The 18,605-nt window shown below is 36.2% G+C and overlaps 1 protein-coding gene across 1 annotated transcript in view; it reads right to left on the bottom strand.

The window, feature by feature from the left end:
- Window positions 1–1,529: 1,529 nt before the first annotated feature.
- Window positions 1,530–18,605, bottom strand: part of TAF4 (TATA-box binding protein associated factor 4) — a 38,294-nt gene continuing 21,218 nt past the window's right edge. Inside the window, exons 5-16 of the mRNA XM_009273921.2 lie at window positions 16,822–16,941; window positions 15,924–16,046; window positions 14,819–14,908; window positions 13,455–13,706; window positions 11,842–11,986; window positions 11,359–11,473; window positions 10,575–10,744; window positions 9,861–9,991; window positions 9,094–9,219; window positions 7,305–7,361; window positions 7,104–7,223; window positions 1,530–3,021 (exon numbers count right to left, since the gene is read on the bottom strand). Of these exons, the coding sequence (XP_009272196.1) occupies window positions 2,854–3,021; window positions 7,104–7,223; window positions 7,305–7,361; window positions 9,094–9,219; window positions 9,861–9,991; window positions 10,575–10,744; window positions 11,359–11,473; window positions 11,842–11,986; window positions 13,455–13,706; window positions 14,819–14,908; window positions 15,924–16,046; window positions 16,822–16,941 (1,617 nt within the window). The 3' untranslated portion in view covers window positions 1,530–2,853. The remainder of the gene's footprint in view (window positions 3,022–7,103; window positions 7,224–7,304; window positions 7,362–9,093; window positions 9,220–9,860; window positions 9,992–10,574; window positions 10,745–11,358; window positions 11,474–11,841; window positions 11,987–13,454; window positions 13,707–14,818; window positions 14,909–15,923; window positions 16,047–16,821; window positions 16,942–18,605) is intronic.

Raw genomic sequence — 18,605 nt, 5'->3', positions numbered from 1 at the left:
AAAAGAAACCCACAGTGTCAACAACTGCTCTGCCACGAGAACATCCCCTCAGAAGTATGCCAATGGCCACATGAGGCAGTGTTCACCGCAGCACCAACAATAAAGTTCAGTGCCGATATCCCAGTCAAAAAATCACATGAATTTGAACTACTGGAGGGAGATGGATGTTACCAGCTTTTCAGACCAGGAAACTTTTCAAAACAGGAACTTTTAAAAGCTGAGAAAAATTGTATGGAGTGAAGGGCTGACCATGCACTTAAAAAACATGTTGTTTAAAACAAAACCAAGAGCTATGGTCTTCCAGAAGATCTCTCCCTCCTCCCAACTCCCCTGGCCTCTCCAGCGTACTTCTAAGCTACTACCTCTACCGAGGAGGGAGTGCAAAGTACAGCACACCATGTAATAACTTTAATTTTTCAAACATGTCTTATCCCCAACTTGCTATTGGAAGCAACACCTGAAGGTCAGTTTCTTCCCGACTTACCTGCCACAGCTTTGCAGATACTATGCTCGGTCGCTGGACGGCCAGTGGTGATTAACATTTACAACCAACACTTACTACAATTAAAGGAAGGCTATGACAATGTTTTGGCCAAAAGTCAAAGTTGTTTCTTTCCGCTTAGTAACATTACACAATTTGAAAGACAGTTTGGAGTTTACAAACAATTAAAATCTTCAAATAAGTGCCATACATGGTGTCAGGTGAGTACATCGCTTTAGGAGCTAATCTGTTTTTTCAGAGACGCAACTGGTCTCCCCACGTGGACCAAGCCAGTGCCGGGCTGAGTGCCAGTTCAATAGCAGTGTGCGAGGTGCAGTAGCCTGTAGATAGATTTGTCTGTATGCAAGAAATAATTATCAAATTAATGTGATTTTTCTATTAACCTAATAGCAGGATTAGGCCCTCACAATTGTGAATTATTTTTTAAGTTGCCCATGAGAGGGGGAATTCAAAAAAAAAAAAAAAAACAAAACAAACCCAAACCAAACAAAAGTGAAACATTCAGTACAGAGCATCAGAAATACACCTTCTCAAGTTTTCACGTTAATAATCAAAAGTGTGTCCCTGATGATATTCTTTTATAGTTGTGCTCCAAATTCTGTGTTTTATGTCACACCTTCTTCTGAAAACCATCACAGTTAATTGTGTTTGAGGGAGAAGGCTGCCCTCAAGGGAGAGGGGGTTTTATTAACCTTCACTAGACAAAACCAAAATACTTTTAAGATCTCTTCAGAAACTTCCCCTGCTTAAAAACCAAACAAAACAAAACCCACTATCCATCAATCTTTGTCCAAGACCCCTAAGACAGCAATGAAATTTCAAGATTCATCAAGTTACATACCTCCAAAACACTGACAAAACAAAACAATATAAAAAACCCAAAGTGCATCTTTAGGAAACAGCATCCCCTCAGGTAGACTAATCATTTACTGGACGAAGAAAAATAAATCCAAGAGGAGAAAAGATTTAGAGAGAAAAATACATTAGCAAATACAGATAAATTTGTTTTTAATAAAGGAGTTAATTTTCTTTCAATCCTATATAAAACAATAGCAATTAAAAACTTCATTTTTGAAAGTAAAATATTTACATATGAACAAGTAACTGTGCAAAATTTACATGAAAAAAAATGGAAAGACAGGATTTCCTAAAAGACAAAATAAAAGGGGTGTAACAAGTGTCAGGTGTTGATAAAAATACTGATCAGCATTCAGTTTACACGCAAGAGAGTTAAATTCTACCATGAGAGTTCACACAAAGAAAGCCAAAGTATTTACAGTCATAAAAGTACTATCAATAGACAATTTAATACAATAACCTCTGAAAATATAAAGAACCAATTAGTATATTTGTAATAAAAAAATAGGTACAAAGAAGGGACTTTGCTCTGGACATCTTTAAAGTAGGCCCACAGCTTGCATACAGTCTTTTAGCAAAATAATTATAGTTTACATAGCCATTTTTATGTTATGTGCCAAAAATTATGTACAATTACTGACAAAATACACCAACCATTTTTCAACACTTGATTCACACTGAGAAACAGTCTTTTGATGATTCCTCTCAACTTTGATTTTATTTAATCTAAGCTTTCACTTTAGCTAAAAAACACAGTGCAAGTAAAATATATTTATGCTGAAAAGGTTTCTCTTTTTTTCCTTTTTTTCCTTTTTTAACTTTACAGCTTTACAAACTATAGCAAATAAAATGCATTTTTACAGATGCTGCTAAAACATTCAGAAGTAACCCTCCTTTATGGGATTTCAGGGCCTCTAATAAGCAATAATGTGATTAAAATTGAGGTTATGTTTAAAATTAACTGTATATCCCTCTAGATTTTGAACATTTTGGGGAAAGATAAATATTCTTTAAAAATCAGTTTGCTTTGCTAACTGACTGTTTAAAAAAAAGCTAAATGAAATGAGGTCATCTGCTGTAGACATATGCCTATATAATTGATTTAGTTGAATAAAACTGAACTAAAATGCACAATTAATGTCGAAACTGCTACAGGGCTGACAAAGGGTAGCTAGTTATTTGCTAAACGATTCCATCAGTCTTTATATATGGCTTGTTTGGCAAGAAGGCCACTCAATCAAGAGATGAGTTAAAATTTAATTGTCCTTTTATAGTATCCACAGGCCTTGTAAGTGTCCTCACTGTTACAGAAATGTATTTCTCTCATACTGAAGAGTTTATTTATAAACAGGAATATAAAACTGTTCCATGTAAAGAGGTGGTTGTTTTTTGAACAATATCCCATTTGCTTGTTACAAAAAGGCGTAATTTGCAAATATATAAAAAATGTCCTCAGGCGTCTCTCCGTCAAAAATACCTTGATCTTTTCCATTTTACTTAAGGAATGCTTTATATAGCAATAGTGAATGGCTTGTCTCTCGCTCATTTTCTAAACAAAATATGAGGTCCCTGAGGTTCACCCGCGTTATCCTTTGTCGCGTAAACTGTCTGGTTGTTCCAACTCCAGAGCTGCCTGGGACTGCTGCGCTTGAACCAGATCCCTGGAAATGAGAACAACAGATAAATCAGAACGTGTCAGCGCCCCCAGGTATTCCAAAACTTTTCAGAGAAAACATGCGTGGCAAGAACTAAGTGACTATGTACAGGAAGCTATCAAACAGTATGCTGTATGCTACCAGATCAGAGATTTCTTTTTAATTCTTATTTATAAACAATAGTTGAACAATCAGAAGTTTTCAGTGGCATTTAATATAGACAAAAAAAACCCAAAGCACTGCTCTTATCTTTAGGAAGGCACTAATGATAGGCAATCCCAACAACCAAAACAAACAGAAGAGACAGTATTCTTCGCAATGTCGGCATACAGATCCCAAGGGTAGCCCTGGAGTTCTTGAAGAACCGGCGAGCAGTTCTATCCCCCTGGACCATGAGGTCTTGAATAATGTCCTAGATCCCCCCTGATCTTCATGGTAGGGTGCCATGAGCTCTCCTTTTGGTGACGACAGCTGTAACCAAGCTCAGGATTATATTAAGAAGTAGCTATCCTAGACACAGTCAAGACATTCTCTAATGATCTCTGAACTCGTCTCCATCGTAGATCCCCCCTGATCTTCATGGTAGGGTGCCATGAGCTCTCCTTTTGGTGACGACAGCTGTAACCAAGCTCAGGATTATATTAAGAAGTAGCTATCCTAGACAGTCAGACATTCTCTAATGATCTCTGAACTCTTCTCCATCGTTCAGCAACACTTATCCCCCTGGTACACACTAGCAGTTTTCCACACAAACTGGCAAGATAAACAAGTAGTATATTATTATATTTGTCACTTCAAAAAAAACAGGAGAAAAAAAATTCAGTATCTTTAGAGATACCCACATCCTTCAGCTGTTTAGATGTACACTGCCTGGTAAGTGAGTTATAAAGCAAGCCTGCTGGGACTAACTCCAATGCATTTTCACTTGCAGAAAAGACAGTTCTGATGGATACATACGATTAATGCAACTCTTCCATGACTCCTATGCTTTCCTTTACACAAGCAAGGAAATCCTGGAGCGCTTTAAAGTCATCAGCCATCAGCATGAAAACTATCCAGTAACAAGGTACCTCTTCCAGTGAAGACTGGGATTTGATCACACCCTGTGCACATGCACCAGAAACGCTTTTTCAGTAGTAAGAGAGGTGCAGCCTGGCTTGAGGCTGGCAGAAGGGCACCGTCCAGCAGGGACAGCTGAAGAGCAGCATGGCTCAGAAGAGCAGCGACCAAATCCACTCTGAAGCAGCCTCCCTGCTCCTCCTCGCCTGTGGCAGCAGTAAGGCACAGTCACCAGTAGATGGCACGCAGAGACCGAAAAGCCAACTTTCACCTCAAATTTTAAAGTCTGGAATCTTTTTGACAGTTGCCTGTTACTGATACCTTGCTCTTATGTACTTATGTAAATAATGAAGGTGTTCTGAGTGATTGGGAACAGGTTATATTTCTGTGGCTTATCTATGGAGTCTTTTTTCCCTCCTATTTCATTTACTAGAATAATGGGGTTTTTCCTTTCTTAATGGAACTTCAATACTTAGTGACACCAGAAGGTCCAAACACACTCCACTAGTGAATAAAGATTTATCTGCCCGAGAGTTTGGAGAATTTTAAAAGACTGTTCTAAATAAGAATATTCCAGACTTGAGAAAAGCCAAAATTTAGACTAGTGCAAAAGCCAGGTGAATAAGCTGCTGAGGCTTACCCACTAATACAGTCCTCTCTAGGTATACAAGTAGTATATTTATGATCAGCATACATTATTAAGAAACCAATCTAAACTTGTGCTGGAAATTACCATCTCTGGGTTAGTAGTATACAGTGTTCAGTGCTTCACCACACTGCTAACAGTGAAGTCAGACTTTTGTTTCTCGAGTAATTACCTGTTGAACCAGCAAGCATCAAATCATTGAAATCCTGTAGCTACAACAGTTTAAAGGCTGGATTTTCAAAGGGATATTTTAAGCCACTTGCACAACTTAGATGCCTAATTTCCATCAACTTCAATGGAAATTAGAAGATGCAGGAGAGCATTGGATGCTAACTAAATTTTGTTAAACACATACATATGACTACTAACAAGACAACAGAAAGAACTTTGGTTGGAAGTGGTTATGATTGGTCTTTTTTAAATATTCTTTAGTAGGAGCTCAAGCCTGATTTTATTATGTACTATTTACATATTATTATGTAAAGTATTATAATACTTTAAATGCAAAGGTAAAATTTCAGGAGTCTTTAAAGACACAGAACTATGCTACTCCTGCAGGCATGGAATAAGTTAAGAAGCTTTTTGGTAACTTTCAAGAAAACCACATGGACATAAAGCTAAAACTGACAGCAACCTGTTTTGTTAAATTTTGAAACAAAACAGTACAATTACTACTTAGAAGTGATTTTACATGCAATTAAGATTCAGCATTCCTAGACATCAAAAGCTTACATTTACAAATCTGTGTCTAAGTAATGACAAACCTTGTCATTACACACTTCTTGTAATATGCCTTAACTACAAACTGCATACAAATGGTGACAAGTGGAGCTCAATTTAAAAATGTCAAGTGACACAGCAGCAAAAGCACAGCTGTGAATCTATCAGATCAAAAGCAGCTGGTTCTTAATTAAACTGACAAAAAGATTAGATTTCCAGGGAACCTGTAGTTAATTGGTTAACCAGTAAGTGATTAATCTAGGATAACTAGATTAGTCAGATTTAGATGAAATACAAACAAGTGTTCACAGTAGATGTAAAATACATTCCATAACCTAAGTGACATTAACAGACTATTAACGTTGCACAGTTGAGCATGCATAAGAAAGCAATGCCAACATTAACGCTGCATGAGATACTTCAGTCTATTCCTCAGAGACGACCTCATTTATATACATATCTACCTTTGTAAAAAAGTGCCACATTTTGCAATTTTTACCATTTTAAACCACATTTATTAACCTTTAATACAGTAATTTGTTAACTTATATAAAAAGTCTTATTATCAGTAACAGGCATTTCAGTAAATTTCAAATTCAAAATTACTTTAAAAGATGCTCAAGAGGCTTGATTTTTTTAATAAATAAACATAACATTTACTAGTATTCAGATTGTTCTCTAACATTTTACATCAAGCACATGTAAATTATTGCTTCTAGCAATTCAGTATAAAACAAGGTGAGTTCTTTTGAAACAAGAGGCTTTCTACAGTATAGATGCTTTAGCACTAAAAATTTGGAATGCTCAGGGAGTAATAAACAGAATGACTAAACTATTACTATCCTGCCACTTGCTATCAGACACAAAACTCTGCAGGGAAAAATCCTCAAATTATGAAGAGAGCTTTTGGCCCTGTAAATGACAAGTTTCAAGAAGCCTTTGTTCTTTTTAAACACTAGAGAAATCCCACATTGAATGTCTTCCATGCCGAAAGCAATTTTATACCATTTCATGTTTATTGACTTGTTTAGAAATACAGCAGATAGTCTACCAATCTACCTGAATTTAAATTAACATTAAACTCATCAGATACTCAGCATACTGATACTTAATCTGCAGAGAAATTTTTAAAAGGCCAGATTAAACAGTAGAATATACAAAGGATATGCAAGAACATCATAATCAGAAGGAATTGGTCAAACTGATCTGCTCTAGAGATACTAAAACTAAGGCAAATGAAGATAGAAATTAGGCAAGTTCCTATAACCTGAAGCTCCTGCTGTCAAATTTAGCAGTGATTCAATTCTACCACTGCACCCACCTCAGTGGCATTACTCTGCAGTCTTATTTAGTTAGATTGGCTACAACCACAACAATCTCTTCCCAAAACTATGGAGGTCCAAAAAGGCAGAGACTTGAGAGAACAGCGACAGCTTTTCTAACATTCCTCCAGCTCCAGGAATCAAGGAATGACAACTCAAATTTTATTCCCTATGCCACTACACAGATGCTAAAAATTGATCCTGGCCTTGGAGGAAGCAAATCTGAACACAAAATACACTTCTGCCGCTCTGAAAGCTTCCACAAACTAGGGAAAAAGCTCTGAACAGAAAAGTTTTTACAGAGGCTAACGCAGCAAAACCAAAGATTAGTTATACTGTACCTCTGTCCCTGATCCAGATCCCGGTGAATCTACTTTCCTTTTCTTTCTGGGACCGATGGCAGCTAATGCAGTCAAGTTGGCATCCCTCTGTCTCATCTGTGCTAGCTCTTGTTGCTGCATCTGCATTTGCCAGAACAAGTACAGTTAATTATTTTTCTTTCAATTTCCAAAATAAAAGTTCATGTTAAGGTGAACACTTACCTCCTTGGCCTTCTGTTTCAACCTAAGCTGTTCTGGATCTTCTTGTCGAGATCGAGACTATGTTGATAAAGGATGAACATGGAATGGTTGGAGAAAAAGAAAGAAAAATTAATTCAGTTACAAAAGCAGCTAAAGATTGTAAGTTTTACATAGCATATGAAGTTTTTCTTAAACTTCAGCAGGAAGTGGAGAATACCTACCACTCCCAGAGATAGCAACAGGGGAAAATAATTTTTAGAAATTAAAAGCAGTTTTCCATTTCTTGGTTTCAAGTATCTATTTTTGAAAAAGCATCCCCTTTTTCAGCTTTGTTAAAAATAGCAAAGGAATAGCTAAGCATTTATGCCTTAAACAAAACCATTACAAGACACAAATTACACAGATCTGTGAACTGAAATACACACACTTTGCATATGAAAAAAGGAATCAGACCTGTACTTTTTGGAAAAATTCCTCCCCTTGCTGTGTAACTATGCACTTTCTAAGAACATACCTTCCTGCTGCACCTACACATACAAGTCAGACTTGCATTTGAACAAACTGCAACTAACTGACCAACGGACCATTTACATTAGCCATTGCCCATTTCACTTAGGCACCTACAATTATTTGTAGGTATCATACTTTTAGAAGTAACAGAACATATAATTTCTGTAAACTTTATTGTCTTAATACTATTAACACACATTTGCCAATTATTTTTTTTGCTAATATATAAATTCTCTTAGGTTCTTGTTTTTTCCAAGAAGTCAACAAACAGAAAACAGGAAGAACTTCAAGACGGTCTTTCATCCATACTCTCACATAAGGCAAGACTAACTATATTCAAACAAATCCTGACTGTTGTTAATCCCATACATTCTTTAGACCAACGACAAAATAAATTATTTTAATTCAATGCTCAAGTACCTTTAAAATGTCAAGCTTTTCCTAATGATGTCTTCCCTGCTGCACTTCAGGCGCAGCAAACACAGGTAATTATATGAATATGTAAAACACAGTCATGAAGACTTATGTCTCACCCCAGTCTTTTCTCTTCTGAAGTAAGTGGACTCACTCTCTAAATTTACTTCATAGGCTACATTTTCTAGACCTTTAAATTGCTTTCCTTCTGAAGTCTACTTGGTGTAGAGCCCACAGACTGGATAAAGTATTCCAGCTCAGGTCTAACAGGAACCAACTGAAATGAATGTGTTAGTTCACAACTTACATGCGAACACTGCAGTAAAAAAAAAAGTTGGATTTTGACATTATCAACTCATACCAGATTACAAACCCAACAGAAACCTTAGGTTGTTTGTGAATTATTTCTAGAGTGCTCCTGCCTAGTCAGTCATATCTATTCTATATTCGGGTCATTGAGTAAAACCACAAAGTCTAATGCTTACATTTGTGCTTACACCAACTGCTTCCTGTTTATTGTATTTCTCCAACTTGTAAAAATCTTTCTGAATTCTATTTCTACTCTCCAAAATACCTGTAACTTCTCTATTCCATTTAAGAGTATCACCAAGCTATAAAATTCATCTTTTTCACAATGCAAAGTGCAAAAAATAAGTTTTAAGACCTACTTTAATTTAGGAAAATGCAATGAGACTGGCAAAGAAGCTATCTCACATGCTCTACCATGAAAAGCAGAACGGAGCTTTAACTAAAGAACATATTCATCAAGCTCCATCTTTGAAGATTAGAGTCTTCCCCTTCATTGCAAGTGCTTCAGAATGAAAAGAAACTCTGCAGTTTTGACGTCAAAAATGACACTTTGCAAATGTGTGTGAAATCCACTTGCCTTTGCTGCGCGCATTAAAATTTCCCTTTCTTGTTCATCTTTACGCTGCTTTTCTATTTGATCAAGTTGTTCAAAGAACTTGAGCTGTGCCCGAACATCACTTGCTTGTTCGTATCTTTCATCATCCTGAAAACACAGCAAATATGTTTCTCATTACATTTCTTAAAAACAAAGCTGTTAGCTTGTACTGTACTGTAGAAGAACATATACATTTAAAGCTCAAATGTTCACTTTATCCTTTTCAAACAAATAGCAAGTGTATATTTACACCAGTCAAACCAGCTAGAATTCTTAAAAGCATTTTGTTCTATTCCATGAATCATCAGATTTTGCCATCTAAACTAATATCATCACAGCTTTAACCTCACAAACATATTTCAGAGCTGTGGGTTTTTTTCAACGCTGTTTAGGCATTTGCATCTATTAAGAACACACATCTGTCAGATAGCAGTCTCTTGAGAATTCAAAGAAGTGCTTTTATCTGTCTATCTGATTGTAGAATCACTCAGACTCTAAGCATTTGACATAATAAAAGGGAGGGCACAGTTTCTCTGCATTTGTTTTAAAAACATTTTGTATATGCAAGCTGAAGAGTTCTAGTCATCCATGTGTATTAATATCTTAATATAAGACGAATCAGTCAAAGAGAATAAACAACCTAACTTCACAGAATGAAGAACACGTGAACTCACGCATTACAACCAACACGATAGCCTGCTGAATTTGTGCAATTTTGCCATTTTATTTGTGCAATTAAATACAGTTACCTTGTAAGAAATATTCTTTTGTTGAGCAGTCTCTGATAATTTTTCCACGAGGTTTTGTAGTCTTTGTTGTGTAGCATGTGATACGTAGCTAACTACATCAGGATGGATTTCTGTTATTCCGTGTTTTTTACCTATGATCAGGACAGAAGTCAGTTGTAAAAAATGATTTTACAATACAGCTAAACATGTGGCTAATCTCAGCCATGGAAATTTAAATGCTGTTTGCAAAATAAGGCTTTCAGGTATTTCTCAGACAAGCATTAAACAGGAAATGGCATACATAGAAAAATTTACATCAGCTTAACAAAATTACAATCTATTAATAAATGCTGTATACTACAGTATAACATATACCTGAAGAATGCTTTTTGTTCTACCATCAATTCTAAACTAGTGTTTCTGGATTTATTTTTTAAAAAACAAATGTCGTTATTTTTGTTACGCCTTATCAGCTTATACAGTCAGAATTTGCACCAGGTCCAGTAATTTTGATGTTAAATTGCCATCATTTTAGAAGGCAATTCTATAGGTTTGCTATCCCTTAACACTATTCTACTTTCATAAGCTGAATGATTGCCCACAAGCATCAGAATATACAAAATAACTGACTCCAGCAACTTTAAACTATTCAAATCGATTTCTATGGAAAATGTCCTCAATTAAACCCAAGACTAGTAAAATATGTTTATTAAAGTTCAAGAAAAATCAACATACCTATTTCTAATATCCTTCTTTGTAAAGGTGCCGGGAAAAGGAAGGTTTCATCTTTACAGGACCTTGTTAACGTGCCCACTAGCTCAGAGTTTGTTGCCAATATCCGAGCACTTTCTTCTGACAGGTTGACTCCAGCCATTGATGCAACATCATTAATGTCATCATCATCCCTTAAGAAAGGAAAACTCATTATAATCATAACATTTAGTGTTTATCTGCACACACTGCTACAATACCACAGCTGCATATAATGAATTCCACAGTAAATCTGAATACTTTATTTCATCTTTGCATTTTATTTGCTATTGTTATATAATAAAACTAACATAATTTGATTCCAAAGAGCACTAAAAGTATTTTTGCAGTTTTGTACTTCCTTTTTTCTCAAGATCCTTTCTTACATAATGTTTCAACACCAGACACATCACTACCACAAAACAATAATAAACTGCACTCATCACTGTAAGACAGGCTGTACATCCAAATAACCCGAGCAGAGTTGGGAGGAGTGAGGGAATTCTATTTGCTTGTCCAGGCAGAAATCGTTTGTGAGGTTTGATATTTATCCTTAGTGCCAGCTAAATGCTAAAACCAGTCTGGCACAAGTATGTCCACAGCTGTTTGTTAAAGTCATTATTAAAGTAGCAAACCTGCCCACAGAAAATACAGCTCTAGTTCTTGCGAGTTTACCCAGCCTGATTCAGCACCACCGGAGTGCACAGAAAGGTTCCCACTGAGTTCAGCAGGCTGCCCAGGCAGCACAAGCACAGATATGGTTCCTCACCTAAAAGAGCCTCCCCCAGGTTCTTTCAGTTTATTCTTCTGAGCAGCAGCTACTTGTGTCGAAACAGTGGCAATAGCTTTGTTTCCAGGTAATACTGCTGGTTTTACCACAGGTACTGCAAAACAAAAGACAAGGTTTGTACTCCATCAAATTTGTATGAGAGTTCAGATTTACAAGCCAGTCATGGGTAGTAATGGCAATAGGTCTGGTGCAAAGACTTTACCTCAATAGTTTCTGTCAGCATTACACCCATCTAAAACAGGATCCTCCCACACAATTCCAGTACCCAAACAATTTCTCTGACTGTAAATGCTGCCCTGACATACGTGTATTCCCAGCCACTTCGGCACTATGCACTGAAGATTTTAGCAGTAATACAACAGCCTTCATACAGGTACAGGGCACTTAAGAACTGACATTCATAAACCAGACTTCAGTTAATGCTATCAAATATAGCATATACCATGTATCGTGATCTCTTACCTGTCTGAAGTTGATTCAGTTGAATTTGAGGAGTAGTGAGCATAATACGACTATGTGGTTGCCGCAATGCTACCATTGGTGTCTGTGTCAACGTTACCTGTGGAGGCCTTATCAATGCCCCTGCTTTTTGAGACTGCTGGATAACCTGCAAATAATAAGAAAAAAAGAACTGTAAACAATCTGAGAAATAACTAAGGCGAAGAATCAGGTGCAAAGAACAAACCCTAACAATCAACTTGTAAGTTGTGATCTTAACACATCTGTTCATTGATCTAGAATCAGCACATTTCAAGGTATTTAAAAGTTTCTTTAGATAATTTATACCTTACAGGAAAACTAATATTCCACTTTCCGTGATACAAAAAAGAAATCCGTAACCTATTTCTATTAAAAAAAACCAAACCAAACCAACAAACATCTAAAATCACAAAGGTCCAGTTAAAACTTTCTACATGCGGTTTCTACATTAGAGATACAGAGGCAAACTGGATCTGCCTGAACGAACTCTAGAACTAAAAATAATAGAGACATGATAAAGATAATCCAGCTGGTTCTACACATGCTGTTTTCATCTGGAACAAGCATAAGCTACAGCTGTGTAGCTTTGTACTATGGGATCGTTAGGTTAGACTGAGTCTCAGGCAACTGTAGCCATACTGCTTCTGAACATGAACTCATAAAAGTAGGGTTACATGGCAATGTTACAATCAGAGCTATTTATGCAAACTTGTCTTCTGGCCTCAACTAGTTTTCAGAAACTTACTTTCAAACTACTATAAAGAAATCTACAAACTCTGCCTATTTTGCAAGCTCCATTTCTATAACTCTGCAAGTCTTTCTTTTGCTACTTTTGCTACTATTTTATATATTTATTTAAGTTAAAGGCCAAATTATTTTCTTGTAAATCCAGCACTAATTAGTCAATGTTCAGTTTTTATTCCTTCCCTAGGTTCCTAACCTCATTCTATAATACCTAGGTTAGAAAGGCAGGAAGACCAATATAATCACTAGTTTTTCTCTCAAGGTAAGTGAAAACTATTTGTGGATTGACAAAAGAGATCTCTCCATTTTATATGAAAATTTCTGGACAGAGCAGCTCAGATGAATGCCAAATGTTCTACACGGAACACTGAAGTACTAAGTAGCAAAAAACCCCTAGTTAATTTAATAATGTATATTAATTAATACACATCCTAGAAAAAGCTTACACTCGGACACTGCTTTGCTATGAGAAGAGGAAAAAAAGGTGCTGTACATTATACTGTTCTTATTTGGTTTATGTGCAGGCCTGAGAAAGTTATTCTCTCTCCTCTTTTGGGGTAATCTGTTGTTAGGCTTATGAAATGGGGAATGAAAGATCCTCCAGAACACTGCTCTCTCATGGATATGCAGTGATTGAGACAATCTGCCAATATTTCATGCTAAAATAGGAAATAATATAGTACTTTAATCAAGAATGGATTTTAAATTATACTTTTTTTTCCTTAGTATCTAGTTTCTCTAAAGAGGTCAAAGATCTCTGATTGAGCTAAACCACCAATTTAAGAAGAAAAGCCACTGTATTATCAAAAAAACCCTGTGCAATAACAGACGATGCACTTCACTTGACGTACCAGTGGTGTAGACTGCCCTTGTTTACTAACACCAACTTGTGTAGGCTGAGTTAGGCTGATTACAGGTTGTTGGAGAGTACTCGTTACAGTTGCAGTTGCCTTCCCTGCTGTGCGCTGAACTGAGGAGCTTAGAAGCACTGCCGCAGATGGAATTGTTGCTATCGTTGCTTGCGTTGTTGGCTGTTGCTGTTGACTTTGTTGAATGAAAGCTGCAGAATCTGGTGTTAACTGTCTCAAGGCAGGTAAACTCCTCTGAAAAAAAGAAAGAGAATTTGCTTGAGTATTTTAATCCTAGATCACACAAGAAAACATTAATTGTAAAAAGCAATGCATTTCATTTCAGTCCGTTGTATCAGTCTGCGTGCACCTGAGAAAACATGATAGCGCACACAGAAATACGATGCTACTTCACATTTAAAGCTAGACAGAGTGACAGTACCTTTCGTTGTGGAAGCTGGGATCATGGGCACCTAGGTTATGCAAGCCTATCTGGAACCCCTGGTATGTATTTAACAATCCAAGCCCATGCTGCCTTCCTCGATTGTGTTCCTACATATATATCAAGCTATAACATGATGGCTTAAAAGACGTTCTGGAACACCGGTGAAGATTTCAGAATAGCTCAACAGAGACCGGTGTTTTACCAGATTCTTAAATTAGTTGTTTTCTGTGGTAACAATTTTTGTCTTCATGAACAGCTCAAGGTTGAACAAGCATTTAAGAACCCAGAAGTGTCAACACACACCTACAACTATATCCCTTAATCATACCTTGGGTCAAGCAGAGTTATACTCTTACCATACAGTGATGTTGTACTTTCTCTGATTTTCAGATGATAAATGTTTTGGAATAAACATTATTTTGAGATGTGTCCAATTACTATGAAATTTATGACAAATGGAATTTATCATTGAGAGGTGACAAATTTCCTGTTTGTCCATACAGACAGGTATACAGCACAGGCAAAAGCATATGAGTTTGTCCAGAAGGTACAGTTTTCTGTATCATTCAATCCCTTGTTTTCTTTCCAAGACTAAAAAGAGGATAATAAATCAATTCATAGGTTTGGTGCTATGGAAAGAAACTTCTTGTAAGTCATAGAACGAAAACTTTTCAGATTTCTCAAAAGAGCTATGATGTGACACTATTACATTATTGTCTGTGCCAACGAATCATACTAACAAACTCTTGGAACAAAGAGGCAGAAATATTTTTTAAGGGAGCAAAAGTCTAGCCAGGCACCATTTAAAACTTTCATTTACACCATTTTGGAATTCCATCTATACTGGTAAAAGATGTGCTTGTGTTCATTGCAGCTGATACATAAGCACAGAAATATATAAGGACTAGTGAACACAAGTTACCTTCAGGAAAGGCACAAGGTAAGGTTGAGGTGAAGAATTAAGTTCTCTGTACAGCCTACTGGTAAAGTCTTCTGCTTCAATCTTTCCATCCTTCAAAACAGAAAATCCAAATGAACAAACTTGTAGAAATTAACTTCTACAGATATTCAACACCAAAAAAAATTTAAGACTTAATTTATTGAAAATAAGTGGTTTTATCATCCCTCACTATTTTTAGTTATCAATAGCTTTATGGTAGTAACTAATTTTACTCCAAGTTTCAACTAGTAAGACCTACAGTCCCATCTTTCCTTTTCTTCTTCCTGTCTTTCAGTCAATTTTAAGAAACATCTTCAGTTGTTCTCACCATTCCTGTAATGTTCTATCTATAGATCAAAGAGCCAGGTGGAACCTACAGGAATACTTCATGTGACCTGCAATCAGCCACCTATCAATTACTCAGAACAGCTGGGCAGCCCCATCTCTGGTGGTCTCTTTTCCAAAAGTACTATAGTTCCTCCATTTCAAATAACTGAAGTTGTACCCATCATATGCTCAGAAGGCAGATGTCTCTCACAAAGCTAACTGAATATCCCTCATGGGAAGATATACTTCGAATTTTGGTCTTGTGACAACCTCTGGTTATCATGTGATAACAACTGGAATATGCGGCTCTACCTTAACTTAAAGGTTGCTAACAACTAGGCTAAGCAATACTAGTACTCATTCTATAAATATTAAGTATGTCAAGCTTTTACATTAGCTTCAGATAATATTACTTTTTTTTTAAAAAAACTTGTGATTTCCTACACTCAGCTACTGCACTAGCTGTAGTGTCTTCCCTCAATAACATAATTAATCTTTTTATTCACTGTTTTATCAATAAAAAATGTAAAGTTTAAAATCACCATTTAGACTACTTGCGCTTCAATTTAACTCACGTTCTCATGCATGAAATGTCTCATTTACAAGCTTAAAGGAAAATTTATGCATATATTTTAATTCAGAAGAAGTGAAGTTTCAATTTGATTTTATAATCTCCATCCTCTCCAAAAAAACCCCCTCCATTTGGAGTCCAAATTTGCCCAGATGCTGTTTCTTACAACTGTTAATGAACTTTTCTTACCAGCAGGTTCTGTACCAATTCTTTCACGTTAGCCGCAGTCTCTGAAGACTGTTTTCCAGATGATGCCAGTTTTATTAATGTGGACAGAAAGTTTTTGCATTTCTTCACATTTTCCATAGTTTCCTGTTACAGGAGGAGAAGGGGTAGAAGGGAAACAGTCAGAGAAGGGAAGATAAACTCTTTTTAATACATGATCTGACCATATACTCTGAGAAATAAAGTCCTTCAGTTCATCACTGCAGAATATTATTTATAGATTCGTGTCCCTCACCGCTTAAGACATAATCAGACTGAAATTATTATTTTGCTTCATACATATGTATTGTACATTTTTGTTATCAAAATTTAATAAATTATGATTCTTAATGAAGTTAGGAAACACCAAGTATTTTAAGAATGGCACACTGCGTATGGGAAAATACACGTTTTAGCAGGACAACAAATAGCAAAGTTCCTCCTTCCCAGTGCATAGCATAGTGCACAGATTCTCCCTGTTGTGCAGTCCTGGAAACACGCATCTTGGATGAGTCAGTGCCAACTTCTTATCCCTTCTCATACTGATTCTACTCTGCAGTACTGAACAATTCACTTTTCTATAACATACAGCTAATACGTTTTTTAAAAAAGGAGTGCTTTACAAACTGTTACAGAAATCAAGATTAATACTTTGACAGCCATCAAAATTCAAGTGACCTGTGTTCACACTTTGTAAATTATATGGTTCTACTAAAAGTTTACCTTTTCAAGACCAATAGTTCACAGAACTCCTGCATCTTTACTACTCTCTACTCTGATCTGTGTTTAGGTGTGTGTATATACATATGTATGTATATACATACACACACACAAGTATATGTGAATGACCAAAAAAAGATTCTAAAAGCACTCAGTATCTTACTGTGGCAGCAGTGGAGGTTGCTGTTGTTCCTTGCACTGTTCTCTGAGGAGTTCCAGTTTGTACAGCTGTTGCTGTCCCCAACGTAGTTGTTTGTGCAGTACCACCCAGAACAATCTGAGGCTGCAGAGAATATAAACGTAAGATTATTTTACTTGGAACATACTAAAACCTGTTTTCCTGAACCATCAAACAAACTGAGCCACAGGACAGTAGAACATCTTTCACAGCTACTATAAAAAGAAGTTACTAATCTGCCATCTGTTGCAGTGGAAAGAAAGAGCCACCAGATGGCACAAAACACTACACATTCAAAACTGAAATCCTAAAAGTTGATTAAGAATTGCCCGATTTTTGGTTACTGAATAAAATGGCAAAATATTACCATAAACATACCCTCATACACTGTGGTTTCAAAACACAACTAAAATGAGTGCTAAATTGCTGTGAATGCGATAGCTTTTTTTGCCTGTTCCCTCAAATGCCACTTTCAAAGGGAGGAATTTCTAAAAAGACACAACGGACACAAAAGCTCAGGTCTTATATCTAGGTCTTTCTGATGAACAATGGGACAAAACATTTTTCTAGTTTTGTAGACAAGTTGGTAATTCAAAGTAGGAATACTACCTTTAAAGAATCAACATTGTAAACAAGAACTTTTCACGTACACAGTTCATTCATGGACTTCCAACACAGTCTAATTACTAATGACAACCCAATCAGAGATAGTAATTCTTACCAAGCTAAAGCTAGCTCTCAGAATTTTAACAAATCATTTGTAAACTTGCTCTTTATATAAAGATGCACAAGAAAAGAGGCCGCAGTGATGCCAAAGCTAACTTTCACTGGTATTTTGGGAGACAGAAAAGGAGACAAGGATTTAATTTGTCTCATTTTTTGAAATGAGGATAAATGAAGTCCATGGTATACTCATTACAGCAAAGAATACACAAATGGAATGATTTTTTTTTTTTTGTCCATTATAACAGCAGTGCAAATTAAGGAGACTCAGTTAGGTAAATTAACTCTTAGATCTGGAAAGATCACTGGCATAGGCAAAGGCGCTCTCAGGGGAAAAAGGTTAACTGGATGCATAGCAAAACCTGCATGTTTTAAATTAAAACTCTCTAATCCTGTCTACTCAAAGGATGAAGAAAGCACAATGACACAGATTAGGCAACAGCAATCATATTCTATCACTGTTGCCTAGAAGTCATGTGGAGAATTTCACACTTTTGCACTGTGTTTTAAACTCACAGCACCACCCCTCAAAAAAAACAACAAATCTACAAGAAAGCCTATCATTAATACAGGCCAGGCTATTAGAAGAGAGCCCACATACTAAGACACCACTATTTATCCTTGAGTTATCAGAATCTCCCTAAGTACATAGATCAAAGCAGGGACTCGTGTAAGAGGGAGAAGGCTTGTGAAAGAGAAGGCTACCAGTGCAGTCTTTTTTTGTAATTGTAAATTTTGCTGCAGAATTCAGAGGACTACAGATCCACCACAGGAATAACATCACAGCTCCAAATCCAAAGGGAATTGGTGTCACTTTCTTGAAGCAGAAAGCATAAAAGCATTTTGTTTTAGTTAGTTCTGTGATTATACAAACTAAGGATACCTTTAAATATATATGCATGTAGGTATAATATGAAATAATAATAATATACATATTAAAAAATTATACATATACATCCAAAATATAAAGTAATTTGAGATCTGCAAATGTTTTAGAAAGGATAATCCAAAATACATTTCCTCCATGCACTTAGCAATTATATTTC

The sequence above is a fragment of the Aptenodytes forsteri genome, unplaced genomic scaffold (assembly GCF_000699145.1).
Source record: "Aptenodytes forsteri isolate BGI_AS27 unplaced genomic scaffold, ASM69914v1 Scaffold47, whole genome shotgun sequence".
Lineage (NCBI taxonomy): Eukaryota > Metazoa > Chordata > Aves > Sphenisciformes > Spheniscidae > Aptenodytes > Aptenodytes forsteri.
This window is presented reverse-complemented; position numbering and strand designations above follow the sequence as displayed.